Below are 26,455 nucleotides of genomic sequence, written 5' to 3' on the forward strand. Positions count from 1 at the left end.
CATTGGTGACCTTTGGCAGAATCCCTGACTCTGTGAAGTAGTCGTTGGCTATATCCAACGGTAGCACTAGTCAACTAATGAGTTTGTCAATCGATTGGTGTGCAAGAAAGGAGGGATAAAGGAGGTTACTGATTCTTATTAGAATATTCCTAAGTCATTCCCTTAAGCTCCAAGTCAATTCTCTTCCTCTTAATCTAAGTTTATATCTTGTAAAGAGGAAGAGAGATTTGTGAGAGATTTGCTCCACCAAGAAAGAGAAAGCATTAGCTGGAGACTGTCGGGGACTAATCTACCGACGGATTGAGAGATCATCCACCTTAAGGATAAGTCGTAGAGTAGGAGCAAGTTATCTCCGAACCACGTTACATAATCTCGTTAGGGTTTGTTTCTCTTCTGCCTTGTTTTTATTATTTTAGTTTTAATTATACTTGCGCAACTAATGATTTGTAGAGAAGCAATCGATTTAGGGTGACCAAGCTATTAACCCCCCTTCTAGTCGGCCACTGATCCTCAAGAGACCATAACTAAATAGATAAGTATCCTACTAGACCCTTTATTTATTTCGTTGGATCATGCCTATACATTAGTAAAGTTAGACTGAGGTGGCCGGTTATAGAGTGTTATATTGGATGTGATTATTCACTTTCTGTTTAGCACTATATTTTTATATCCTGTCGACCATTGTCTCTCATTCATGGTTGAGAGAGTCGTCAGCGACCGTTGGTATATCCTATCAACCATTATCTTCTATTTGTAGAGAGTCGTCAACAACTGTTGGTATATCCTGCCAACCATTATATCTCATTCATGGTTGAGAAAGTCGTCAGCAATCATGTTTACATATCCTGACTGCTCACGGGACCATCTGTGGTAAAGTGTTCTCTCGCAGTCAATAGCTGAGGAGCTAGATAGCTACCTCATCCTGCCTACCCATGGGACCATCTGTGATAGGGCGTTTTCCTACGGACAATGACTATTTACTTACCCTGACTGCCCGCAGGACCATCCGTAGTAGAGTGTTTCTCCGGCAGTCAGTGCTTATTATATGCTTGCTATATATGTCGGTCATGTATTTATTGTGCAGGATTTGGATATACTATACTTACGTTTTATTGGTTATACTTGGTTGAGTAGGTAGTTTGTGTTATGTTATGAGTTATGTTTTTGCTTACCAGATGATTATATTGGTATTTTTACTTTTATAGTAAGTATTTCTTCTGAGACTGTTTCCTTTAATCTCCTTATATATATGCACTATCTTCTTATAACTACTGAATTATTGTACTCACTACCCCTTACTTTTTTTTTTTTTTTTTTTTTTTTTTAGAGATTAGCCGATAGAAGATATGTTATAACACTCCAAAGTCTTAACTGTGAGTCCCACTTATTTGAATTTTCTTTTGAGTTGCTTAATTTATTTTCCACTACTTGTATTTATAATTTTCTTTCTATATCAATTTTTAGCATGTTATGTTGACTTTAAATGGTTTAATATCAATTTTTTCTATATTATTAGTAGAGGATACCGTCTGATTTGAAAAATAAATACACATCAAGATGTGTCACTTTTCACCTAAAGAAGATCGATGTGTAAGCCCCAATTTAGTTCTATATTGTGAATTGCAAGTGAAAGGAGGAGATATATAAGCTTAGATATACAAATTCAGACGGTTTTGACATGTTTAATTTATAATATATCGGCTATCGAGAACATCACTTTGTTGTTGTAGATCGAATTTGAGGATTTATAGATTGTGATTGAACCCGATAAGATGAGTCAGCTCTTTCATCCAAGTCAGAGAGGCCCAACTACCAGTGACATTTTGAATCCTCTATAAATATGTTGCATCAACTAACAATTCAAGCTCAAAGCTTTGACATGGGGAAATTAGGCCTCCTGAAGATAGCAACCAAAGCCTTGTCTTGGCCCAAAAATGGCACTTCCTACTTCATCCTCGTCACTGTCCTCTTCAAATTCTTCACCGGCGGTGGCAGTGCCAGAGGGGAAGTTCGCGGTGGTGGCACTGCAAGATGAGAAGGCCACAAGGTTTGTCGGCTCACTGAGATGTTTGTCAATTGTCAAATCCTGTGTTCATTAGGTTGCTTGAGTTGGCAGCTGAGGAGTTTGGGTTCCAGCAACAAAGGGGCTTTGGCTCTGCCATGCAAACCATCAGAATTGGAAAGAATTATCAAGGAGATTGAAAAATATTAATATTTTTTATATAACATTTTTATTTAATTTTTATTAGAATTTAAGTGCCCAATTTGGAGTTTAATTATTGATTAACAGAAGTTTTGATATCAGGATTAGTATACTTTTTTACTCATGGATGATTTTTCATTGTTAAATACTCTTTCAACCAAGTACACGAATGTAAAGAAATCGAATTGCCAACGAAGCACAGAGGTTATCTGCTTCAAATATAGTATATGAATTTCAACAATGTAATGGAGTAGAACTCGTATCGATTTGACTTAGTCTATATCTTTGCGTGCTACGCAATAGGATGATAAATTATCTCGGTAGAAAGAAGGCATGTAGTGTAACAAGCAATGGAACCTGAGGGAGGGAGAAGACGATGAGAAAGGCCGAGTTAGCAGACATGAATCTCAAATGGAGGGAAAGGCAATTCGAGGGCCAGGATTGTACAAATAGGTAGGCTCAATTTGAAGTTGAATTGGAAATCAAAGTGCCCTACTTTTCCTTCTGCAATTGAACTTTTTCTATCAAAAGATTTGGATGATAAACAAATTTTAGAAGAAAAAAAAATGTGATGAATAGATTATATATAAATATAACTCATTTCTGAATATTCTTCTTATTTTACCTCATTAATTTTTTAGATTGCCTCTAATCTAATTCATTTCTAATTTCTTTTTTTTTTTCTTTTCCCTCTTCTTTCCCTTTCTTTTTCTCTGGGGATTTTTTCCACCTTGAATTTCTTTTCTTCTTCAATTCATCCCTCGGAGTAAACAGAGCATAGAGAGGTAATATAGAAAATTAATAGGGACAATATAAGAATAGTTAGAACTATTAGTGATTTAGTGTAACCTGAACAATATCAGATTAAGTTAGATTCAATGAGGAATTGGCAACAGGCAGTAAAAAAACCCAATCGGGGAGGGTGTTTGTGGAGTAACCTTGGCGAGGGCAGTCGACTGATGACCAGTAAAGCTTGCTCAATACAAGGCAACTATTGATAGAGAATGATTGACTGTTGCAATTTGTGGGAAAATTTGGGTATATGTTGGGTGTTTCTTGAACAACCATACATATATAATATACAATGTGCATCCTCAAATTAGGATGCAACTCCATACAATGCACGAAAATATAGTATTAACATAGGAATCATGTAATAAAGATTACCGTCAACTAATTGATGGAGATTCGGCACCAATTTGCAAGTGATTTATTGCCTACCGACACATTGCAGATATCAAGATCAAGCAAGGATATAGCTAAGGGATTTTATGATTAGTATCGAATAGTAAGGATTAACTTCGCAATAAGTCGATGTTACCATTTCCATTTCTTCGACGGCGTCCTTTTCCACTTTTCATCAAACAGAGCTCCGGCTGTCGCACTATGTATATTTGATCTCCTTTTGCACTTCCCTTGTAGGTATCCTGATTTCGATGCCAAGTCCACAAGGCGTAAGTTGAATTTATAACCTGTCCAAGGAAAACCAGTCTTGTAAACATCAAACTACTTTGTTGAACTTTGTAACTGCTGCTGTTTGAGGCCTTGATCAACTGAGAAAGAATTGCTAAATTTAAAGCATTATTGTGATGATTACTACGATGATAAATAGTGAAAAAGGCCAATTCAGACCTCCAAAATACCGTGACCGAAACTACTTTCTCTAAATGCACTCCATTCGGGCTGTGTTTTCCAGCAGAATTTACCCTTTGCAGGGCCTGAAGTAAAATTCAAATGGCAGACACCACCAAACTCTGGCGTATTGTCACTCTCCGAAGGACACTTCCCAGGATCGTCTGCAAAGTCAACGTCGACTTTCTCAATATTTCCCCCATCGCCTACAGTTATGTAAACCGGTCCACATGGATCCAACGTATAGTTAAATACTCGATTCATCCTTTCGTAAGCATGGACCTGCAGAGATGAAGAAGAAATACCAAGGATTCCTGCATGTAAATACCTTCAATTTTGTAGAAGTAAACTATATAGCTTCTAAATTTCAACATTCTAATTGTGCAAAATGCAATAGCTTTTAGTAGCTAAATCGAGTAAAAACTCTCCCATGGTATCCTGTGAGTAAGAATGCAAATAAATTTGAAATATTGTATTTACTTACATGTCCAGAGAACACTATATCTACACCGGACTCATATAGAAGTCCCTCCATTTCTTGCCTCATGCATTCAAATTCCTGATAGTGCGAGTTGTAACTATTATACCAAGGAGGATGCCAAGAAGCAATTATCCAAGGAGTGATTTGGCGATTGAGCTGACACAGATCTCTTTTAAGCCAAGCATATTGTGCACCTGCTAAGCACATTTTGTAATTATGGACTGAAGCTAAAAAAATGGACAATTGTCCATGACTCAAACAAGCCTTTTTATACAACTTTGTAAGCTGGTAATCATGGGTACTATCAGCAGACCTGTCCGATTATAGTCAACATAAGCACCCAGCATGATAAAATGAACTCCACCAGCATTAAATGAATAATAGAAGTTACTATTGGAGCCACTCTCCTCAGATGGAACTGAAAACCGCGCTAAGTAAGATTTGAAAGTCATATTCCCAACTTGTGGTTCGATTTCATGATTGCCTTCAATCACCATCATAGGAATCTTTGATGTAATAGGTTCCATGAATCTACACAAATGTGAATTCCAATTTGTTAGATGTTTCTTCAGCAATTATCTTATAGAATGCTATTGCACTCTCAGGGCATATTGCAACCAAACTACTGAAACATCAAGTAAATAGGTACCTCCCCCATGTATCCCATCGTGGTTGGTATGTTTCTCTAATGGGTGCATCAGGGAATGCACACGAGAAGCAAGGAACTCCTTTACCCCCCGTGGTCAAATATTGGTTTGCATAACTCATGTCTCCGACCATTAAAATCATTGAAGGATCATTCTCATTTAAATGATCTATTGTGGTTGTTGAGTTGCTTGTCAGCCCTAGATCACCGATCACTGCGATTCGATTTGGATAATGGTCTGGGCCACATGAGGGTAATGTTACAAAGGTGTGCTCCTCACTCAAGGCTTTCAAGGAGCTATCACCACATTTATAATAGTACCTTGTTGATGGTTTGAGGCCTAGATAAAATATGAAAAGGGAAAAAAAATCAAAGATTATAACCCTAGAGATAATCTTAACACAAGCATGCAATGTCCCTTATCTCACTTTTGAACATTTCCTTAGAGCAGATTCCAGATAATCTTTCATTAAAAAGAATCAACAGGTGTTAAGGGGTAATATGATATTTACTAAAAACAAAGTAACGACTACATAACTTGCTTCACTTTGAGGAACCTATAGCCTCTGAGTGGAAGCACTATCTGATAAATCGCTAAAGCATGAAAAATTTACATTTGCGACTTCTGTTTAATAGTCATGGTCAATTGCCAAAGTAATATAACTTATGCTTCTAGAGTACCCTCAACTATAATGAGCAATTTGGCATTTTTGAGGTACAAGTTGGTTTTGAAGATCTAAATAGAGTTTGTGAGCTAATATTGACAAGCAAGTAAAAAAAAAAACCTAGGCAACATTTGAAATTTTTAAAATTAATTTCTCAAAATTAAAACTCGTAAGAACTTCTCAGTCGTCAACCTAACTACCCTTTCTATTAATTCCTATTTGAAAGGAAATACGTCACATCACTATAGTGCAGATCAGATTCAGAATCTAAAAAGTTCTAAAGTATAACCATAAACCAGTTGAATTCACATGACTCGAATTCAGAAAGTCAAAGGTCCCAACAGAGTTCATAATTTGGAAGGAATATTTTTTAGTTAGGTTAGACTTTTAGGTAATTAGGAAATCTAAGGGGGTGTTTGGTTCTTTCTTAGGAATAGGAATCGGAATGGGAATCATAATATTGTTGAATGGGAATGGGTATGAGCATGGATATCACTCTTAAAAGCAATGTTTGGTTAGTTGGATATTTTCTATCGGAATAAATAAAAATTTCCTTTTCTACCCTTAAAGGAAAATAAGAGAAAAAATTAGATGTGAGAGAAAAATATGATGAGAGAGAATGATGAGAGAGAAAGTGTGATGGGAAAGAATGAAGAGAGGAAAAGTGTGATGAGAGAAAATGAGGAAAGAGAATGAAATGGGAGAGAGCATGATGAGAGAAGATGAGAGAGAAAGTATGATGAGAGAAGATAAAAAAAAGAGAAAGTGTAATGAGAAAAATAAGGAGAGAGTGTGTGATGAGAAAGATTGAGGAGAGAAAAAGTATGATGAGAAAAAAAAGAGGAAGCGAGTGTAATGGGAGAGATTGATAAGAGAGAAAGTATGATGAGAAAGAAATCATGATGAGAGAGAAAGTATGTTAAGAAAAAAAAGGGAGAGAGTGTGATAGGAGAGATTGAGGAGAGAGAAAGTGTGATGCGAGAAAAAACATGATGAGTGAGAAAGTCCGATGAGAAAAAAAGAATGTGATGGGAGAGATTGAGGGGAGAGAAAGTGTGATGAGAGAGAAAATATAATGAGAGAGAAAGTGCGATGAAAAAAAAAAAGAGTATGATGGGAGAGATTGAGGGGAGAGAAAGTATGATGAGAAAGAAAGTGTGATGAGAAAAAAAAGAGGGAAGAGAGTGTGATAGAAGAGATTGAGGAGAGAGAAAGTATGTGATAAAATAAGGAAAGAGAAAATATTATGAGAGAGAATAAGGAGAGAGAAAGTAATATGAAAGAAAAAATAAATAAATATATTTTGATATTTGATATTAAGGGGGGAAATTTTAGTTTTAGATCAGGGCATTTTTGGAATAAAATATTTTGATTGTTGAAAATAGAGTAATGACTTATTGAAGGGGGGGCATGGGAATGAGTCATTACCCAATTATAAGGATTCATTCCCATAGTTGTATTTCTATTCATATAATCCAAACATTAACAATGACAATTAATGATTGTTATTCCCATTCTCTACTCTTATTCCCCTAAACCAAACGCCCCCTAAAAATGATGTTGCTGAATTTTTGGAAAAAAAAAAGGAAAGTGAATCAAGTGAGGGGCCCACTCTTAAGTGGGATTTAATACAAGGTTGAGAATCACCATACTGCTTCTTACCAGAGAAACCTAAATTACGAGAGAGAGAGAGAGAGAGAGAGAGAGCAACCTAATTTGTCTTTTGTTTATTGAGTTGGTAATTTAAACTACTTATCTTTAATAAGTTTTGCTCACAATTTTAGATGTCTATCATTCAGTACTAGAAAACAACAAAAGTACCATCATATAACTATAGTCTGATCATCATCTATAAAAAAAAAAAATTGTTGCATCTTAGCTTGAATTTTTCATCACAATTTCGTCATTAATTAGTTTATCATCCATGTTATTTTTTTTAAATAATCAATCATTACTTGTCAATAAACTTAGAAACCATCTCTACTCACATGAGAGACTACTATATGGATAAGAAGCCTAAATTTATGAGAAATAGGCCACAATATCCAAATAATTATTTCTATGCTTATAACTCTATGAACAAGAAGCATATTCACACACACGAAATTGTTCCATGTCTAGAGAAGAATCAAATTATTTCCTAAAAATCATTATCTGTCTAACTCTTTAGTTTGGTATCTACGAGTGATCTCACCTTGAAGCCTCACATGATGGATAATGCCCGAAGTGTAATTCAAGAGGCCCTTGAAAGGATACAGTTGGCTGTAGACGGTGGCCGTGCCCCTCTGGAAGAACTCACATTTCCCGCTCTCCTCCCCATACCACACCTCGCTCGACACTGCCGAGGGGTCCGCCGGCGTCACATTCACCCCGATATTCGCCTCCCCTGCGCTCCAAAACACGTAGGAAAGAGTCAGCCGGGCCTAACCGACGGCGAACGCCCAAATAGGAGACGAGGGTTTCAAAAAGGGGATCCACACCAGTGATCCAGGAAACCCAGACGGAGGAAGGGTGGGAGGAGGCGGCGAGGGCAATTTGCTCCGGAAAGGGCGGATGGACCCTCGGCGCGAGGCGGGGGTCGTCTGTGGGGATATCGTCGCTGCCGCGGCGGAAGGAGGGGTCGAGCCGCCGAGTGGCCGGAGGAAAGGGGCCGTCGAGCGTCGTGGGAATGCGCCTCTTCCTCGAAGGATGCTCGGCCGAGAAGGCGGCCGAGGCGATGAGCAGGACGACGAAGAGGACCAGGCCAGCAGAGACCATCGCGGGAGCTGCAGTGCAGACGAGAGCTTGATCACGACGTTATATCGTAGCACCCCCAAGCGATGATTAGTTAATTGCTTACTTGTTTAGAGTGAGATTTGGAGGGAATCCCGAGGAGAGAATATTCTGGGAATATTGGGAACAAGAGAACATTCTGGAGTCAATCAAATAATTTATGCATAAATATTATTTAAACTTTTAATTAATTTCAAATATGCTATTCTTATAATTTATATTAAATTTGTATTTATCTATAAATCTATATTATTTTTTATTTTTAACCTATTATAAATATTTGATTTACAAATATATGTAAAAATTCTATCAAATATATTATTTCTAATAATTAAATTATATATAAACTAATAAATAAATTTATTCATAAATATTATTTATAAATATTAATAACTTTGTATTTTATTTTTTTTACAATTAAACAAAAATGCTCTTTTTTTGTAAATTATGAAGACACTCAAGAAACTAAGAATTCCTCAAACAAAATTTTGAAATAATAATAATAATAATGATAAACATTCTTATTCTCATTAATTATGCTACCATAGAACAAAATGTTTCAAGACAGCCAAACAAGAGAGGAGAGAGCTCATTCCCTCTCACAAACCATATATTTAATAAAAAAAACAAAAAAATGATGTAATTTGCATTGACCATGACAAAATCTTATAGATTTGATTTCCATAATTGAAATAAACATCCACAAAGAAGGTTGGACAAAATTGGAAGAAGAAATATCAGTATAGAATTGATGTTGCAAGGACTCCAGCTTCTATAGCCTCATTGCAGTAAGAAATGGAAGGCAGGGTCGTCGAGGAGATCTGCTGCTGGTCTGACTTCCAAGAACTCCTCTAATCGCAAAGAATTTGATATCTCATCGACCGAGAAGGGAATGCTGTACCAAGTAGCAAGTGTGATCATATGAAAGCTTTCTTGAGGAATATGGGTTGATGGGGAACTTTTTCTACCTGGAGTTGTCATCAAGCAAGAAAGAACTGCTTTTTACTTCACTTGTGACTTCGCTCATTAGTCTCCGCAGTCTGGAAAGCACCTATTTGATGGAAAAAAGGAAACAAGTCATTTACTGAATTCTCCCAGATGCATGTTCAAATCGTGTTAGAGTAACTTATTGCTTGAATAAGCTTGAGTTTGATGAGTTTTCGTGTTCAGTAGGTGCCTTAAGCTTGCCCACAATATTCAGCTTGATGTTAGACTATATCTCCCTTGACGAAATGGAAATTGTAGACGCATAAGCATAACTTATTGCTCAACACGTCGAAAAAATAGGTCATTACACAGTTCTCTATACAATCACTAGAAGTTATACCAACAACTTGAGCTTGAGTCTTATTGCTGTTCTAGTTTGGTTCACCTAGCTCACAGCTTCAGAATACATTAACAAAATGAAGAAAACAGACTTCAGTTGACCTTAACTTTTCTTTTTCTGTCTAATAAACATGACTAGTCATGCAGTTTGTGTGCAGACAAACATGATAAACCATAAATCGGAACAGCAAACATAATATGATACCATAAGCAAAGCTAATGCATGAACATGAGAGTGGATGATTCTTTGCAAATTTCATGAAAGTAGATTAGATATATTATGCAAAAGAGAACTAATTCTGGAACTTACATCCGCCGATACACTTTTTGTGTTGTACTTGTCATCCCAGTAATGAGTGCCAATTCGGTAAAGCTGGTAGACACTGAGAACCTGCAGGAAGGAAGGAAAGAGAAAAAAAAAATCAGCATGAGCACACTACTGAGCGAGTCCACTGTCCTTGCTCCATCATTGATGCATTAAGCACCAAGCAGAAACAGACTTGTTGCAGCAACGAACTAGAAATGAGAGTGAGAAAATGAAGTATCTTACCGGGCAGAGATCATTGACTATATCATCAAAGGAAACTCTAGACTTTTGAAATAGTACCTGGACATCAAAGAAGATACATCATTTGACTATATCATGAAAGGAAACTCTAATTACGGTTCAGGTGCTGGTTCTCTGTTACAGCAAAGCTAATCTATGTTAGCTTGCATTTTGATAGACGTTCATTAGAAAGAAAAGAAAAGAAAAGACAAGATTTCTATTCTGAAAATGGTAGAACACTAGAAACCACATCAGTAGTAACAAAGACTTCAATAAAATGATAATTATTTGAACTTTTTAATGCTGTATGCACATGATGAATTGAATCTCTACCATACAGATCTTAGTTATTTCTTTGCCATTAGGACAGCAAAAACCTTGGCATATTTGGATGCGTTATGTCAGGATATATATGCCTTGCTCAACACCGAAACATAAACTACATACCAAGAAATCAACAGCTTGTCTAACGTGTTTAAGTTCATCCCACGAAGAACCTATATACTGAACGAAGCACAAAATCAGTTCAAGTAACAAATACCAACTTGAATAAGTAGCTCTAGGATCCTGTACCTCAGGCTTTGTTTTTTTACACCACAGCTCAAGTTCAACAAGACCAGCTTTCATGTGTTCACCATTGCTAAATGAGCAACACTCACGACGAAGAAGCAAACTACAAATAGGAAAATTCAAAATAGTAGTCATGTAATTACCTACTGTTTAAATAATTTTGATAAAATAAACTAACTTAAAGATCAACTACCTATTCAAAATTTGTACATTTAGGTATGAAAAAATTTGTGTGAACATCTTCTCTATTAGAATAAGAGGTACCTTTAAATCAAAGCTAAATTGTTAGAACACATTTTCAAATGTAGCAAAACAAAGAAATTTCACTATATTCTAAGAAGATAACATACATAATTTTCTTGCAATGTATTAAGTAGATTATCGAATCTTTCAATAATTGCTTGCCAATTGTTGGATTGAACCTGAAGCCCTGATGATGAACGCAGACTAACACTTGCTGCTCTAGGGGCCTGAGGAATCAGGATCAATGGAAATATCATCTCAGAAAAACTCAAGTCATAAACGGTGGAAGAATCTAAAAGTTCAAAACTTTAAATTTACTAATGTAACAATTTTGCTACTAGAATTTTTGCTACAATAAAAACTAATTCGTGTACAACAAGACATGATCTCATCTATATGGTGGTAGCTTGAATCTTATATCATTATTGAACTCTAAGCAAAGCTAATAATACTTAGTTTTGTTACTACACATTTAATTATGTAAGTAGTGTTGTCTTTGATCTGCCTTTGTCGCTTACACACCTTACATAGACTAAAAAGAAAACATTTAATATCAATTCCATTACTAAAGACTTTCTTCTAAACCTCGTCATGGACAGATAAAATGAATGTGGAGTGTGTAACAAAATAAACAAGAAAAATGAACCTGGATACACAACGATAGCGAGCGTAATAAATCCTTTTTCACATTATCACGGATAATTCCATATATCTTTTCCACATAAGCTGTTAGCTGCAGCTTGAACAGTAAAGCAGGGTATTTTGCCTCCACTTGTTGCACGGCAGATAATTCATCTAGAGCATGTGATGAGGAGCGGAAGCTCTAACATTAAGCAATACAACTGCAGATTAGTGTCCATAAATAGTATCAAATAACTGCCAAATGTCATTATGTGAAAAAACTCAACATAATCAAATGAACTCATACTCGAGTCATCCTGCCAAAGAATGAAGTAGGAGCAGTAGGTTTCCGGTTTGGAGTACCCCCAACAGCACTAGTTACCTTCAGATTATGTTGCAACAGGTACAGCAAATGAGAACCATTTGATAGCCAGTAAGCAAGATGGTTATTATTCTCCTCTTCCTGAATCATTAAAAAGAATCCAAATCTCAAGGGACTAGCAACAAAAGATGATATCAGTGTGAAGAAAAGTCCACAGCAACTTTTGTAAAATGTGTGGAAATTGAAGAAAAAAAGGTAAACAAACCAATAAGATGTAGAAGTACAGTAATTTTAGCTTATGAAATCTGACCCTGAAAAATTACCTCAATTACAGAACCAAACATCTCTATAAGACGATCAAAAACACTAGTTTTCTCCACTTCAAATGATTTCCAATGCAGAAGACATTTGTAGATGGTAGATGCAGCTACTGGCTTTTCTTGACTAAAGCCGATATTCTTAGAAACACATTTGATGAGGGCATCCAAATTCTCCTGCAGCATAAAAGCATCTATTTATCGGGACGAAAATAACATATAACCTAATGTGAAGTAAAAATATGCACAAACCTGATTTCTCTCCATGGAAGACCTCCTCAGCTTAGCATCAGAGTTTGCTGTGTCCCTCAATGCTTGACCAGCACTCTGAGACACCCGCAGCTATTGGCAATTCATAAGTAAATTATGAATAAATTTGTGTAGCATGAATCAGCTTTTAGTAGCATATACAGGAATTAGCATACATTTGCAACCTTCATCTCTTCAAAATCAAGCTGATCAGTCTCTAAATACTGATTAGAAAATAAAAAGAAATGAAATATATTAAATATTCTAAAAGTGTTGAATGATATCGATGTCAACCATGCTCAAATAACCTGTTTAGTAGGAGAAATCGGAGTTGGCAAATGTTCTTGCATACTCTTTATGGGAGAAGAAAACACAGCTCGCTGCCTAAGAATCTGAGCCTCAGACTCCAATGAAGATAGCTTCTCCTGAAGCCTGTCACCGAATAAATAAGTTAAATATGTTCTGACAAAAAAGATGAATAATTTATATTACTAACTTCTAAGCACTTTTGCCATAAAATGTTCATAAGGAATCTACATATAAATTGGGTAACTTTGAGAAGGACCTATCCATAGCATTTTTGAGGTCAACTATCTCTGATTCAGCCTCCATTGCCTTCTTTAGCCTTTGTTCACTAGTTATGATTGACTCTTCATACTTCTTCTCAGTTTCAGCAATCTTTGTTCTAAGAGAACTCACCAAGGCCTACATTTTTTAAGAAACAATCACTTCTGAGTTAACAATATTAAACTAGCAAATTTTCCACAACCAAAACCTGCTTCCATATCCAAATGCATCTAAACCCAACTAAAGATATTTTCACAATGAAAACTATCAGAGGGAGAACATTACCAAGGTTATCTCACCTTAAGCTTCTCATTCTCATCTCTAAGCTTATCAAGAAGAGCAGTGTCACTAACGGGGACCTCTTTAATGAAAGAAACCTCTTTAACAGCCACATTAGCAACCTCACGTTCTTTCGCCAGCAAAGCTTTCAATTCATCAAATTTTTGTTGCATTTCCTGCAAGGCCACTTGCAGTTTTTCATTTTCCTGTGTCTTGGTTTCCTCAATGTCAGCCTAACAAAGAAGAGGCACCAAAATTCTTTCAAGTCAAATTTCAGAAATAATGGGTCAGAAATAAATCAACATATCTCTACATGCATGTTTTTACGCATATGAACAAGTGTTCTTTCTTAATTCTTTTATCAACATCTCCAGAAGCTGAAGCATGAGGTACATAGCCCACTGAAGAAAGGTAAATAGGTACTTAAATTCGCAAGATCAATACTGCAAAAAATAAATGGATGCAAGCTAAACAGTCCTTATACCAAAAATCTGAGGCAGAAACATTCTCAAAATCTACACAGTTCAGTAATACAAAAGATATTGCACATCATAAGCAAATCTTACTTCTTTAATTAGCATATTGCCAAACTCCAAAAACATGAAATAAAATGGTATTTCACTGCATCTGAATATGGTTTAAATTTTCATTTCGTGCCGGGCGAAAACGGGACAGTTCCGCCCACTGTCAAGCACCGGCACCGGCACTACGGCTGCTGCACCTTCAGCGGGTCGTGGCGAGGCTGCAGCGAGGCCTCAGCGCCTCTGGCGGTTGGCGGCGGGGAAGCGCATGGGCGGTTGCAGAAAACTTTTAAAGAAAATAATTAAAACTTACTCCTAACCATAAATAATAATTGTTAAACCCTAATAAATTTACCCTATTAGTAGTTTAATATATATATATATAGACATACATTTATTTATTTTAATTTTAAAAATATATAATAAATTTTATTTATTTATTTATTTACTATGTGAGACATCATAATTCTGTTTTTTATTTTTAAAACATATATGTTTATATTTTTTATTTTTAACCAGGCTCCTTTATCTGGTTTGATCCTCAACGGTTATTCTTACAATGACTAGCCTATGGCAACAACTAACAGCTACGTTTGTGTAGACAAATCGCATTTTCCTGAATATGTTTGCAACAAATTCAGGACATATCCTTTTAAGGACAAAAAGGCATCAAGAAAGAAGAGAGTTTTTAGCAGGGTGTTCATGTCTTTGTTGCTTATATGGCATTCCTTACCTGTGGTTGAGCATGTTAGTGGATGGGATGAAATTACTGAACTCATGCCATATTCATTTTGAAATTGATAGCAAAAGAGTTACATATATAGTATAAAAATTACTAGAAATTATCAACGAAATGAAGTCATTAAACCTTTATTAGCTTGGTACCTAGAGAACTCCCATGTTCTCTATTTCATCGTCAATCCATGTTTACTCCCAACTATTTGGGATCCTTTTACAACCCTTTATGTGAAATAAGGTAAAAGGGAAGTCCAGGGAGCAACCTCATTGTCCCTCCCCATAAGAACTACAACTACAAGATCACCTAAGGACAGCTATTCAAATTAGTTGTTCACTCTTAGTTAGGCAGTAAGTGTTGATAAAAGGCAATCACTCATTCTTAAAATCAGCATTCGTAAAAACAAGGAGTCAATACAATTCCAATGAATTTAATAAAAAGGAGTATTACTTGTTCTCTTCTTTTATTTTATTAGTATTTCTTCCTTCAATTGGGACGGGAGGAAAGCATACATAAAAAATTTAGTGTGCAATTTAGTTTATCTGAATGAAAATGAGATGCATTGTTTCCAATTAATCATTGAGGACAGCTTGTGGTACATCAATTACTCTTAGAATTTACTCATGTTGTTATATAGAATTTACGTAAAATAATTATTCTTTTCCACATTGGACGGCAAGGAAGCTAAGATGGCTCTGCGAGCTTGCTTTGAAAAAGTGGAAAAGTGACAAAAGGCCAATGATCAAAATTCAAAAATATGAAAACATCACCAACTAACTGATGTAAACGACTTGACTTTTTTTAATATATTTTTGGCATGAAAATTCTAGTCGTAGGTTAATGAAGGCAAAGGAAGAACACAACAGGGTAATTTCAATTTAATAAGGACTACCTGATAATCTTTGAGATTCACTTTCTCTAATAATATCCTTGATGCAGTTACATCGTCACAACTGCAATGAGAAAGATGATAGGCATTACAAAATTTATACAAGATGATTGACTAATAATGGCTCAAAGATCTCACCTTTCATCCAAAACCTCAGGTGCAAGAATGCCAAAACGATCAACAAACTCACAAAATGTTCTTCTAGTTGGGAATCCAGCACAACTAATTCTAATTGCCTCTAGAACTCCCTAAATTGAGAAGTAACAATGATCTAAATTGGTTGTCTGCTATGGAGCAAAAAAGAAAAAAATACAAATCCCAAACAATAAATTTACTGTGAGATCCTACCCCACAACGGAGCTGCTGGAGAACATTATGATTCTCAAAAATTGATGGCTTCAGAAGATTATTTGGTTTAATACAGCGAATATAGTGCGGTTCTGTAGCATTTAGAGTTTCTAACAGAGCTTGTAGTTGTTGCTGCAAAGTTGCCAAAAATCACACCAAAACTTCAAAAGATAAGAAGCAAAGTTAATTAACTTAATTGTTAGAATGCTTTTGCACCTTAAACTTTGAGCCTATTGATGAAAATTTTGAAGGTTTTGATGCATCCTCGGAGCTAGGCAGAAAAAGGCTCGAAATAAAAAAAACATTTAGAGGCAGCCAAGAGAGCCTGATGCTCAACGACAACATAATCTTTGTTCTTCTCCAAGAACAACTCTGTTTGATAAGTAACCTGTATGAATAAAAGTCTTTTAGGACCTCTTTTTTTCACAAATTAACAATCAGATCTTTGACAATATAAGATAAACAGGTAATGTGAACTTACATCACCAGCATAATGACATATTGTAAAATCAGAGCGAGACAACTTTGGCTTGTTGAAGCATTTGTTATTTTTAAATGATTGATATAGCTTTTGAGCAAATGTTTCATGTGTTGATCTGGGTAACATGCTACATAGCAGGATCAATTAACTTAAGTGCAAGTCAAAAAGAAACTTATTTCACATATGCAAATGGTTTAGTATTTGAACTACCAAATTGTAATATGTTTGATCACACATACCAAGCTTCATGAAGAAGAGCAATGATTCCCCCTGGTTTCTGAAAGTCCATTGAGAAAAAAAAAAATGTAGTTAAATACTTAAATGACATAGTGAATTTCTATATGAAGAAAATCAAGTAAGGATGACACTTTGATAGCTGAACATGAAGGGGAAAATCATCTTTTCCAAGAAATACTACTGCTGAAACCTCTAAAATGTGCTGCTAATATCACTATGTTAAATTTCTTTTGGATATGCGTCAAGCCTCTATTTTACTTTTGAAGATATTGAGCAGGACTAAGTATTACTAGGATAAAAAAACTTTGAATTAGTATCATTTGTGAATCTATTATATTAACTTTGTGTTTCAAACAATTACAATGTATATCAAAAAGCTAAGAGACGACATATACTCAAAAAGTTATGTTGGAAAATCAATAAACAGCATATATATAAAAGATAGTGTAGTAAAGAAGACAATGTTAAAATAGATGTGTAGGAATAATAAGAGAGAAAACATAAAAAGTTGTACAAGAAAAAGCAATTAAGTGTGTCAAAAGATGATAAAATTAGAGAGAAAATGGTATAAAATGGCATTGACATGTAAAGACAGGATGCCAGGATGATATCTTTTTTTCATTATATAAATTATGTTAATTAGAGTGGAGTTTAGACAATTTAAGGGTAGATGGAAATGAAAGAAAGTTTACATGACGTGAATGCAGAATTTGATCCTGAGCTCTTGTGCAATACTGCTAAGAATTTTACCAATTGAGATAGCTAACACTTTACATTTTACATAAATAAAAGATATACGCTAATAACAAGGCCTTACGTAGTCACATATGGATTAATAATGGATAAGATCCATACAGATAACCAAGTAGTTCAAAAATATTGCCTACCATTAATTGGTATCTATATCAGTTTGCTAATCTATATCTGTGGATCATCATGTTGATCAGAAAATTACTAAATTGTTGCCTAAATTACTATCAAGTCAACTTATGTATACTCGATTCTGAAGATGATATCTTTTTGACCAGAGTCTACAAATAAAGGAAGCAAATATTGAGAAGCCAATGGTACTAAGTTATGTCAATGACAAGTTTCGCTTGATAGGAAAGAAGAATTTATTTTGCTAATTCATCAAAGGGATTAGAAAAATTAGGATCCACTTTCTGATAAAATTTTAGTCCCTAGTCAATAATGATAATTTTCTGCCTAGGCTGTTATTACTACTTCAATCTGTCTGGGAAAAATTATGAAAACTAACTAGTAATGAACAAACTTGAAGGGCATCCAATTACACTTTATGAGGGAAATATCACAATTCACAACAATAACACAATTAAATATGTGCGTAAGTATAGAATTACTGTATAGAAATGATTTCTCCACCTTATTCAGGAGATTCTATAAGACCATCAACAATAGAAAGCCCAAGTAGAAAAGAGGTATTGAATATATGCAAAGAACTATACATCTTTTAAAATTGACTACTTTATGAATGCATAAAAAAACCTTTTCAATCAGCTCAAGGATATCCTGATTATCAACAAACTCAATATAACTCCAGTTGATTTCTTCTTTTGTTTATTCTTCTTGCTCCATCTTAAAAACATGCTACAACAAAAAAAAAGTTCAAGACCACCAACTCCAAGTCATGCTCATTCTCACTTTGTCAAGCTCATTTATGGCATATGTATTTAGCCATACCTGGTTAAAATGTTGCTGCAGTTTTTCATTTGTCAGCTTGATGCAGAACTGCTCAAAACTGCAAGAAGGATGATATTAGTTCCCAAATTGTATATAAGGAATGAACACACCTAACACACATTAAAAACTGATTCCATGGATTAATCAAGTTTTAAAAGAAGAGTTATATGAACTTTTGAAACCAGACACTGAAATCCTGCAACTATTATTCAGCAGTCCCACAATCCAAATGCATACAATCACGAAAGGACACAGATAAGTGTGTGTCATATCAGTTTTGCAAACTGGTTCAATAAAATAAACTGATTTGTGGGTTTTAATACGCTAGCATATCTTTACTTTTAGTCTTTTACTATTTCAAGTACACTTAGCTAGTTAGCATATTTCACCTATCTCGATGAGACCAGGTTATCTAAAAACAATAAAACAGATTTCATCACATTGTTCAAGAGACTCAAGAATATACATATTTCTATTACATGCTCTTTTTTCTCTCTCTAGCTGTGAAACACAGACTGGGGCACACTGAAATATTGCAGCTGTTATTCGGCAGTAATAGATAAAATCAAGAAAAAAAAGTTTTACATTATTTCCTAGGCTCTTACAAAGTTTCAATATCAAATATTGTCTTACAAAGTTACAATCTCAAATATTGTTAATACAAATTCAAAACAGGTTCCAAGTCACAACTCCAATGAAGAATGGAGTGGAGATTTTCTTTAGGTTATACTTCTAATTTGCAGATAGTACAAACATCCCAATAAATTCAATTGTTCAACTATGTAAAATGTAGAATAACGAAATTTGACCCAAATAGTGAAGAAAGATGTGTCCATATTTTATTAAAACACAAAAGCATACCACTTAAGCACCTGTTTGTCTTGAAGCTTTCAAAGCCATATATGTCTAAAACTCCAATTATCTTCTTTGATTCAGAATCTTGCCCAATTGAGTTATTAATTTTGTCTACAAGCCTGCATGATTCATTAAAAATTGTAATGAATGTCTAATTGAAATATGCAAGGAATAGTAATTTTTAAACAGGTAAATGCATACGGGCAGGATATAGGGAATCCAAAATTTTGCAATATTGCAGCACACCATTTTCACACATTAAAGTGTTCAAAGAAAAATATGCAAATTCAATTATGGTAAAAAAAAACTTGCCAATCAAAGAGCCGTGAATATATGATTTTTGATAGGGCATCTCTACTAAGTGCTGCAGCTGCTCGATCCAAGGTTTTGATTATGCTCTCACCACGTGTTACAATAACACGCTTGCACAAAGAATCCTCCAGTCCTTTTATATCACACCTGAGATATTTTCAGAAAATTCAATGATCCTATAATTGTGTAAAGTGCAAGGATCAATAAATATGACATTCTTATATTAAAAGTTCAGATGCAGTTTTCAAGTGAAACCAAGATCTCTCATCTTTTGGTTGTGATGAATCAGTTTCCCTTCCCTCTGCAAACTCAATATTTCCTAGATGAAGTATGGCAGCTACAACCCGGAAAATGGCATCCTGATTGAAGGCATAATAACAAAGAGCATGGTGTTAAACAGCTAGAGTAAAGGTTAGCATTTGATGTCTCACCTATGATGAGCAATCATAACCTGTTCATCACCGCTGACCCCAATAATATCCATAGCCTTTTTAGTTTCCAGGTACTCCTTAGCATCATCTATTGCATCAAGCTCAAAGCAATTAGACTGGTTAAGATAATGAAACGTTCTAGGATTGCCCACTCTGTATCTCTCAATATCCTGTTGATAAATATATTTTGAATAACAATTTTAAGTACTGAAAACTAATGCCTGAATCTAGACCTAGCCAAAAAAATAAAATAAGTTAGGACTTGAGAAACCAATTATAGTGCAAGTTTCCTACAAGCGAAGTAACATTTAGTAAAAATGCTTCGTGTTTGTAATGCTAAATTTTTATTAATCCAGTCATAAATAAACTACCAGATAGTATAAGTTAGGAGTTCAAAAGTTACTTTAATTGAATGCCATATGGGTTATGCAGCAACTCATCATAATGGTCATCTTTGTCACATCAAGCCATCATGTTGTCCCGATTAGGTTCTAATACCCCATTAAGTTAGATTCAGGTGCCACTTACGCTATTTGTTTCAATTTGTGGATGCCTACATAATTTACCCATGTGAGTCAAGTACTCATTGGTTCCATGGGTTTGTGTACCCATTTATCATTCAAAATGTATATCTAAATGGGTTTGGTTAGTGGGTATTTAAACAGGTACAGGCATGGATCCAGAAGTACACGTAAGTATGAGTGTCTGACCCACTGTCATCCTTAGTCCCAATCATGGGGTCAAATACATTGATTTAGCCCTCCATTCAATGTTTTACGCAATGTCACACATTAGATATGGACTATGCACCCTTAAATAATTTGGATTGAGAGCATAAGTTTAATGGCTTATTTCCTTTTTAGGCATCCAAACTTCAAATGTATTTATTAATTATGATATTCTTATTATATTGTATGCTTATGAATGAGGATAGCCATTTCAGGCCACATAGGCTATCATTAATTATCATCATGTTTTGCTTCAAGATTTTCGTTAGATAGATACATTCTAACCTACATCAACATGCCATAATGAACCTTGCTTATGAAGCTAGTGCAAAATATCTTATACCTAACTTTAAAAAATATATATATACTTCATATTTGAAAAAGAAAATCAATAGTTCTAATCAAGATTTGAAATCTCAAGTCATGCCTATGTTCCAGTCTTTGACCGGAAGGATACTGTTTCGGTATCGTGTTGATGTTTTGAGGCATGGTGCACTGATAAATTGAAGGTGCGAGGAGGAAAAAGATGAAGAAAAAAATAAAAGACAACTATGTGTTCAACGATTGCTTTTCGTCTGCAATTTGGACTTATCTTGTAGGGAGACAAACTATAAACAAAACTAACATTATTTCAAATTTGGCATGCCAAGTGGTGTCGAATGTTAACATGAAATGATACACATCAACATGATTGACACATCGACAGGAAACATTGTCTTAGCGCTGAATAATATTGAGTTTCAGTAATTTATTGGAATGATACATTTTTACCGTTTCACTTAATACACTACGAGATTTCAAACCATGGTTATAAGTTCTAACTAAAAATGCAATTTTTCTATAACAAGAATAGCCACATTTATGAGTTTTGGAATGGATATAAGGAAAACAAAAGTTGTTTTAGCAAGTAGCATAGACATTGTTTCATGGATCTAAAATCAACAGCCTACCACTCTTTGGGAATTCGTCCATTGGAATTAAGTGCACATATTGATCTCATATGATAGAATATAAATTTCTAGATTAGGTCCTGTCCTAGAAGCTCAAACTAAGGTTGGTATTTGAACAAAAATCGAGGAGCCCATTTCCTTCCCCAAATGACAACTAACAAGTTGTTGAGAGGAGCACCCTCTTAAAATGGTTCGTCCAAGATTGAGCACATGACCATGTGGAACTATGGGGCGAAGAGCTACTAAACCTCAGCTTCCTCTCACATCTTGCTCAAATGTATAAGTTGTGTCTTTAATATAAATTTGATCGGTTAACCAATTATCAAAAATGTTACAAACATAGAAAAAGCACATATAGATCTTAATATTTTTAATACTGTGCTTTCATGTGTGGATGGGCACACTTGAGGGATTCAATTGACCTAAAATCAACACATGAATTGACGAGGAAATATCATTTACATAGGATCTCCCACTCAAATACCATGTTGAAGTGGCCTCTATTCAGTTGAATAATCGCTTAGCAGGGGTGCGCTTTTAATATAAGCACACCAAGGAATTCACACTTGAGCATGTTGGACAATGGGCATTGAGCAACCCTATTATAATGAGTATAATATATCCCCAGTTAAGGGATATCAGATTGTAACTCTCTGTGGATTGGGCCACTTCAAATTAATTCACTTGCCCATATATAAGAATGCATAGATGTTCTCTTCCTTGAGTTTTTCAGAATCAGTGGTTAGTCATCGACTTCAACATACTTTTGTAATGGGTGGGGGTAAATATTTATTCTCTCCCCTACATTAAGGGAATTTTTTTTAAAATTCTCTATAAAGGCATATTTTTAACTGAATTATAACTTTACCACAAAGGATAAAACAAATATGTGAAAATTGCCTACAACAAGCACTGACCAATCCAAGATAGTTGGGAATAAATCATATTTTTGATATTCGGCTAACTAGCTCAATCAACCGCACGGGACTAAAACAACATTAACACAGACAACATCAAAAGGATATATGATGTTAGAACATAGAACTAAGAAAAAGGCAAACCTACAAAGACAAGACTTAATTCCAGAATCATAACCTCTGGTGGAGCAGCACAGAGCATCTAGAAGCAGTGGTAATTTCTCTCAGGATCTGAAATTTGGCATACTCGAGATCTCTCAAGAATATAGGTTCTAACAGCAGCCCCAGATATCCTTCCATTTTGATCAAATTGAAGCTCCACAAATTTGACAAACCGACTGTGCATGAAACATGAAAAGCAAGGATAGTCAAACCATCATAGGTGAAGCTTACAATTAAAAAGGTTATACATGATAATATTTCCACCATGGAATTATTGTTTCTGATTGTCTTTGCATTCCCAAATGCTTCAAGAACAGGATTGGACTGTATACAAAGTATCAAGGCACCGCAGATTGAGGTATATGGAACAACGGATAAAGGAATCAAAGAAATGCAAATCAAGTTATGGAATTAGGAAATATTCCACCTGCAGCACTAGTTGCTCAATGGAACGGCCATCAGATTCAGATCTACCTCCTATGTATGCAAGATATCGCATAAGCATTTTGGTGCTTTCTGTTTTTCCTGCTCCACTTTCTCCACTTACTAGAATTGATTGTCTTATGCCCTCCTTTATCATTTGTCTAATCCATAAATGCAAATGTAAAGAAAACACTATTCTTCTTAAGTACTTCCTGAAATTTATGATTCTTATGAACTCTACAAGTACCGATATGCTGCATCTGCAACAGCAAATGGATGAGGATTTAGTTCACCAAAATTTGCTCCCTTGTACTGCTTCATCATGTGAATGTCATAGAGATGAGGAAGCCTTCGGAATGGGTTTACAGCAATCAATATGCTTCCAGTGTATGTCTGGCCATGAAAGTTTATCCATTAGAATCTCATAAATAATTGACATAATGCTGGAGACACTTCTAATAAGCAATCAGTGAGTGATATAATCATTTAGAGAATGTCAATAAATGTGCAAACCATAATGTATGCATGAGTAAAAACATATTTAAATACAACAAAGTAAACAATTGATGGAAGACATGGACCATAGCTTAAATATGTTTCAAGACTTACATAAATCTCATTCATGTCATATCTAGATTTCAAGTTCTGCAAAACTCCTGGTTCATGCAAATAAGCAAGTTTTGTCATGTCATCTACCCCACAAGGTGCAGCTTCAGGATCCTTAGGATAGATTTCAGAAAGTTTGGCAGTCACCTGTAATGCAGAAAACAGTATCGCCACAAATAGTCGCACATATCAATTCTTCTTGTTCAAGTATTTAAGTATTGATCTACACCATCACTGATGTGCAGGGAACCTTTGTTGTGCATTCGTTCTAAAATCATATGAAAAGGCTAAAATCCAACCACTTTTCAACCAAAGATCATAGTACAACTATGAGTAAAGAAGAACAATATTTATCAAGCAAGAGCAAGATTCATGCCAAAGTAGGAATGTGGGCATGCATTGATAGAAGGGAAAAAGGAACTACAAGTACTTTCATCTGATCAGAATTCACCTTCTTCCCGGAAGAACATTTAACAATGAGTTCATCCCCTCTGACATCCAAAACTTCCCCGTCTATCCAAGCAACATCAGGATCCTCAACCCAGACCTCTGACCCCACTGCAATACTCAGTGATGTTGCCTGTCAAAATAATTTGTACAGTCAAGCATGTATACAGGTACTATCTCCCTGAAACAACTCAACTAAAGAAACTCCAAGCAAGAACAACTATGTAGGATGCTCAATCATTAACCTCGGCTATGAAAGTCAAACCAAGAAGACGTTATTACACCAAAACATTCATCAATTCGGACCCCTTCAGCTGATTACAAATATGCAATTGAAAGTAAAATCGGCAAAACCTAAATAGAAATTTTCATGGAATCTCCAACACTGGCATTCCGGTCAATCCATAGGATGACACTGAAAGACAAGGAGAAAATGACAACTTCAAGGCATTAACTCGACTCGCTCGTTATCGAACGACTCAGAAACTGAAAAAGGAGTAGCATAAATCAAGGAAATCAGATGATAACGAGAGCAAAGATCCCACTACCATATTATGATCCCGCAAGCTCGAACCCCTCTTCGATCCAGGCTCCTCAAACTCCTACAAACCCCTAATGGATATCTAGAGCCACGCTTTTTTTTTCCGTATCTATTTTGCTCCAATAATCTTTCTTTCTCTACTCACTAACCATCGTCTAAAACCACCGCTATCTTCAAATCTCACGTAGCTTCGGAGCACCTCAGGTGAAAGAACTCGCTACTCCACTCGACCTCCTCCTCCTCCGCCCGCCCCTCTTCTTCGAGGTTACAAACCACTACGCGGAGAGGCGACCAAGAGAATACTCAGACGGAGGCGTTATGTACAAAACACTTCCCCTGTGCCCGAACCTCAGAAGCTACTTCAAGACGCCGGCGTCGGCGCCTGCGAGCTCTGCCACCTTCTCTTCGTCTCACAGTCACATCGAGGCATATACGTGAAGACCACTTGAAGTGAAAGAGCTCTCAGTCCCGGCGATCTGTGCAGGGTGCATATACGTGAAAGAGCTCTACGAGCGCTTTCATCCCCCCGAGGAGCAACTTTTCCCGACGGCGAACTCAGTGGCGGTCATCTCCGGCCAAGTTTTGCCAAAGAACGAAAGTTTTCATCGTCAAAAATTTGCATTATTCGGTCATCTTCAACGCCACATATTTTCATTGATTTGCATTAGTTACTTGTCAAATATCTTTCATTTGATTGACAAATCTTGGACGAAAATACTTGTCAAATTTTTTTCTATTGATTGGCAAATCTTGGATGGTATATCCTTATTCAGGGGCTTTTATTTGGATGTTAATTTCATTGAAGTATATTTAGATGTCCACTTTTCACAATGGAAAAAAAAGGGCTCAAATATTCTTCCTAGTTAAGCATGTGAATTGCAATTTGTGGCATATGAAGAACAACATTTTAGCCACATTGAAGTGGTCAAATTGACAAGCAATGATTTTCATGAAGTGGACAAGGAGTATGAAGTGGACTCTCCAATTGGTGAGGTGACCCAATCTGTGAAGGATGCTTTTGCTGATCATGTTTCTAAGGATAACCGTAATCCTGAATCTATAAACCCAACTTTATTATGGGACCTACCGTACCACATCACTACAACATCAAAAGTAAAAAACTCATAACATTTATAAACCTCTTCCTACAATCATAAATCCAAAAGTAATTTTATATTGGGTCCTACTAATTCACACATCATTATCTATATTTTATATTTACTATCTCTATTTATAATATTTATTTATTAAAAAAATGGCTGACAGTAAAAAAAAAAAAAAAGAAAGATGGCTGACAGCCTTTATTCTGAACCTAACATCCAATTCTGGATGCTGGGTTCTAAGTTTACTAAAGCTGCAATGCTATTGGATTTATAAAACCCAACTTTTTGGGTTTTGTAACCCTAGCATTGCAGCCACCCTAATACCAAAAGCGGTGCTGAGGTGGATGAACAAGGAAACAATGTGAACGAGGTTGCTAGTGAGACCACCAACGTGAAGGAGGCTGCATCAGCAGAGGAAGTGATGTCGGATCCAATACTGATGGCTAGAGATAGTGATAATCAGAATGATGGGTTGCTGGAGGTTGTTCCACCTATCCAACCGGCACAGAAGGCGCAAAAGAAGAAGACTTAGGCGAGTTTATTCAGAAACAATTGAAAGCCAACATCTGGCGTGTCTCTAGAGCAATATGAAGCTAAAGGTGAGAGGCTATCTATCAATTTTGATGA

General features: G+C 35.6%; 1 protein-coding gene and 1 pseudogene across 3 annotated transcripts; both read right to left on the reverse strand.

The window, feature by feature from the left end:
• Positions 1-1,726: 1,726 nt before the first annotated feature.
• Positions 1,727-8,440, reverse strand: LOC121986289 (purple acid phosphatase 23-like). 3 transcript variants are annotated; one of them, XM_042540164.1, is made up of 9 exons: positions 8,108-8,440; positions 7,822-8,013; positions 4,966-5,302; positions 4,630-4,847; positions 4,320-4,510; positions 3,836-4,117; positions 3,525-3,675; positions 3,371-3,420; positions 1,727-2,155 (listed from the first exon to the last, which is right to left on the reverse strand). In XM_042540164.1, exons 1-8 carry the CDS (start codon positions 8,382-8,384, stop codon positions 3,377-3,379), a joined length of 1,692 nt encoding a protein of 563 aa, XP_042396098.1. In that variant the 5' UTR covers positions 8,385-8,440; the 3' UTR covers positions 1,727-2,155; positions 3,371-3,376. The 3 variants fall into 3 exon arrangements, with proteins under 3 accessions (XP_042396098.1, XP_042396096.1, XP_042396097.1); XM_042540162.1 differs by lacking the exon at positions 3,371-3,420 and having other exon boundaries at positions 1,730-2,155; XM_042540163.1 differs by lacking the exon at positions 1,727-2,155 and having other exon boundaries at positions 3,260-3,420.
• A 459-nt stretch (positions 8,441-8,899) lies between these two features.
• Positions 8,900-25,400, reverse strand: LOC121986287 (annotated as a pseudogene).
• Positions 25,401-26,455: the final 1,055 nt, after the last annotated feature.

The sequence above is a fragment of the Zingiber officinale genome, chromosome 5B, assembly GCF_018446385.1.
Source record: "Zingiber officinale cultivar Zhangliang chromosome 5B, Zo_v1.1, whole genome shotgun sequence".
Lineage (NCBI taxonomy): Eukaryota > Viridiplantae > Streptophyta > Magnoliopsida > Zingiberales > Zingiberaceae > Zingiber > Zingiber officinale.

Bases quoted from the DNA above. Each gene is read 5' to 3' on its own strand.
- LOC121986289 (XM_042540162.1), bottom strand. From the start codon at position 8,384: ATGGTCTCTGCTGGCCTGGTCCTCTTCGTCGTCCTGCTCATCGCCTCG. The intron at 5,303-7,821 runs GTGAGATCACTC...TATTTTATCTAG, and splicing joins CCATCATGTGAGGCTTCAAG to GCCTCAAACCATCAACAAGG. The intron at 4,118-4,319 runs GTAAGTAAATAC...TCATCTCTGCAG, and splicing joins ATATAGTGTTCTCTGGACAT to GTCCATGCTTACGAAAGGAT.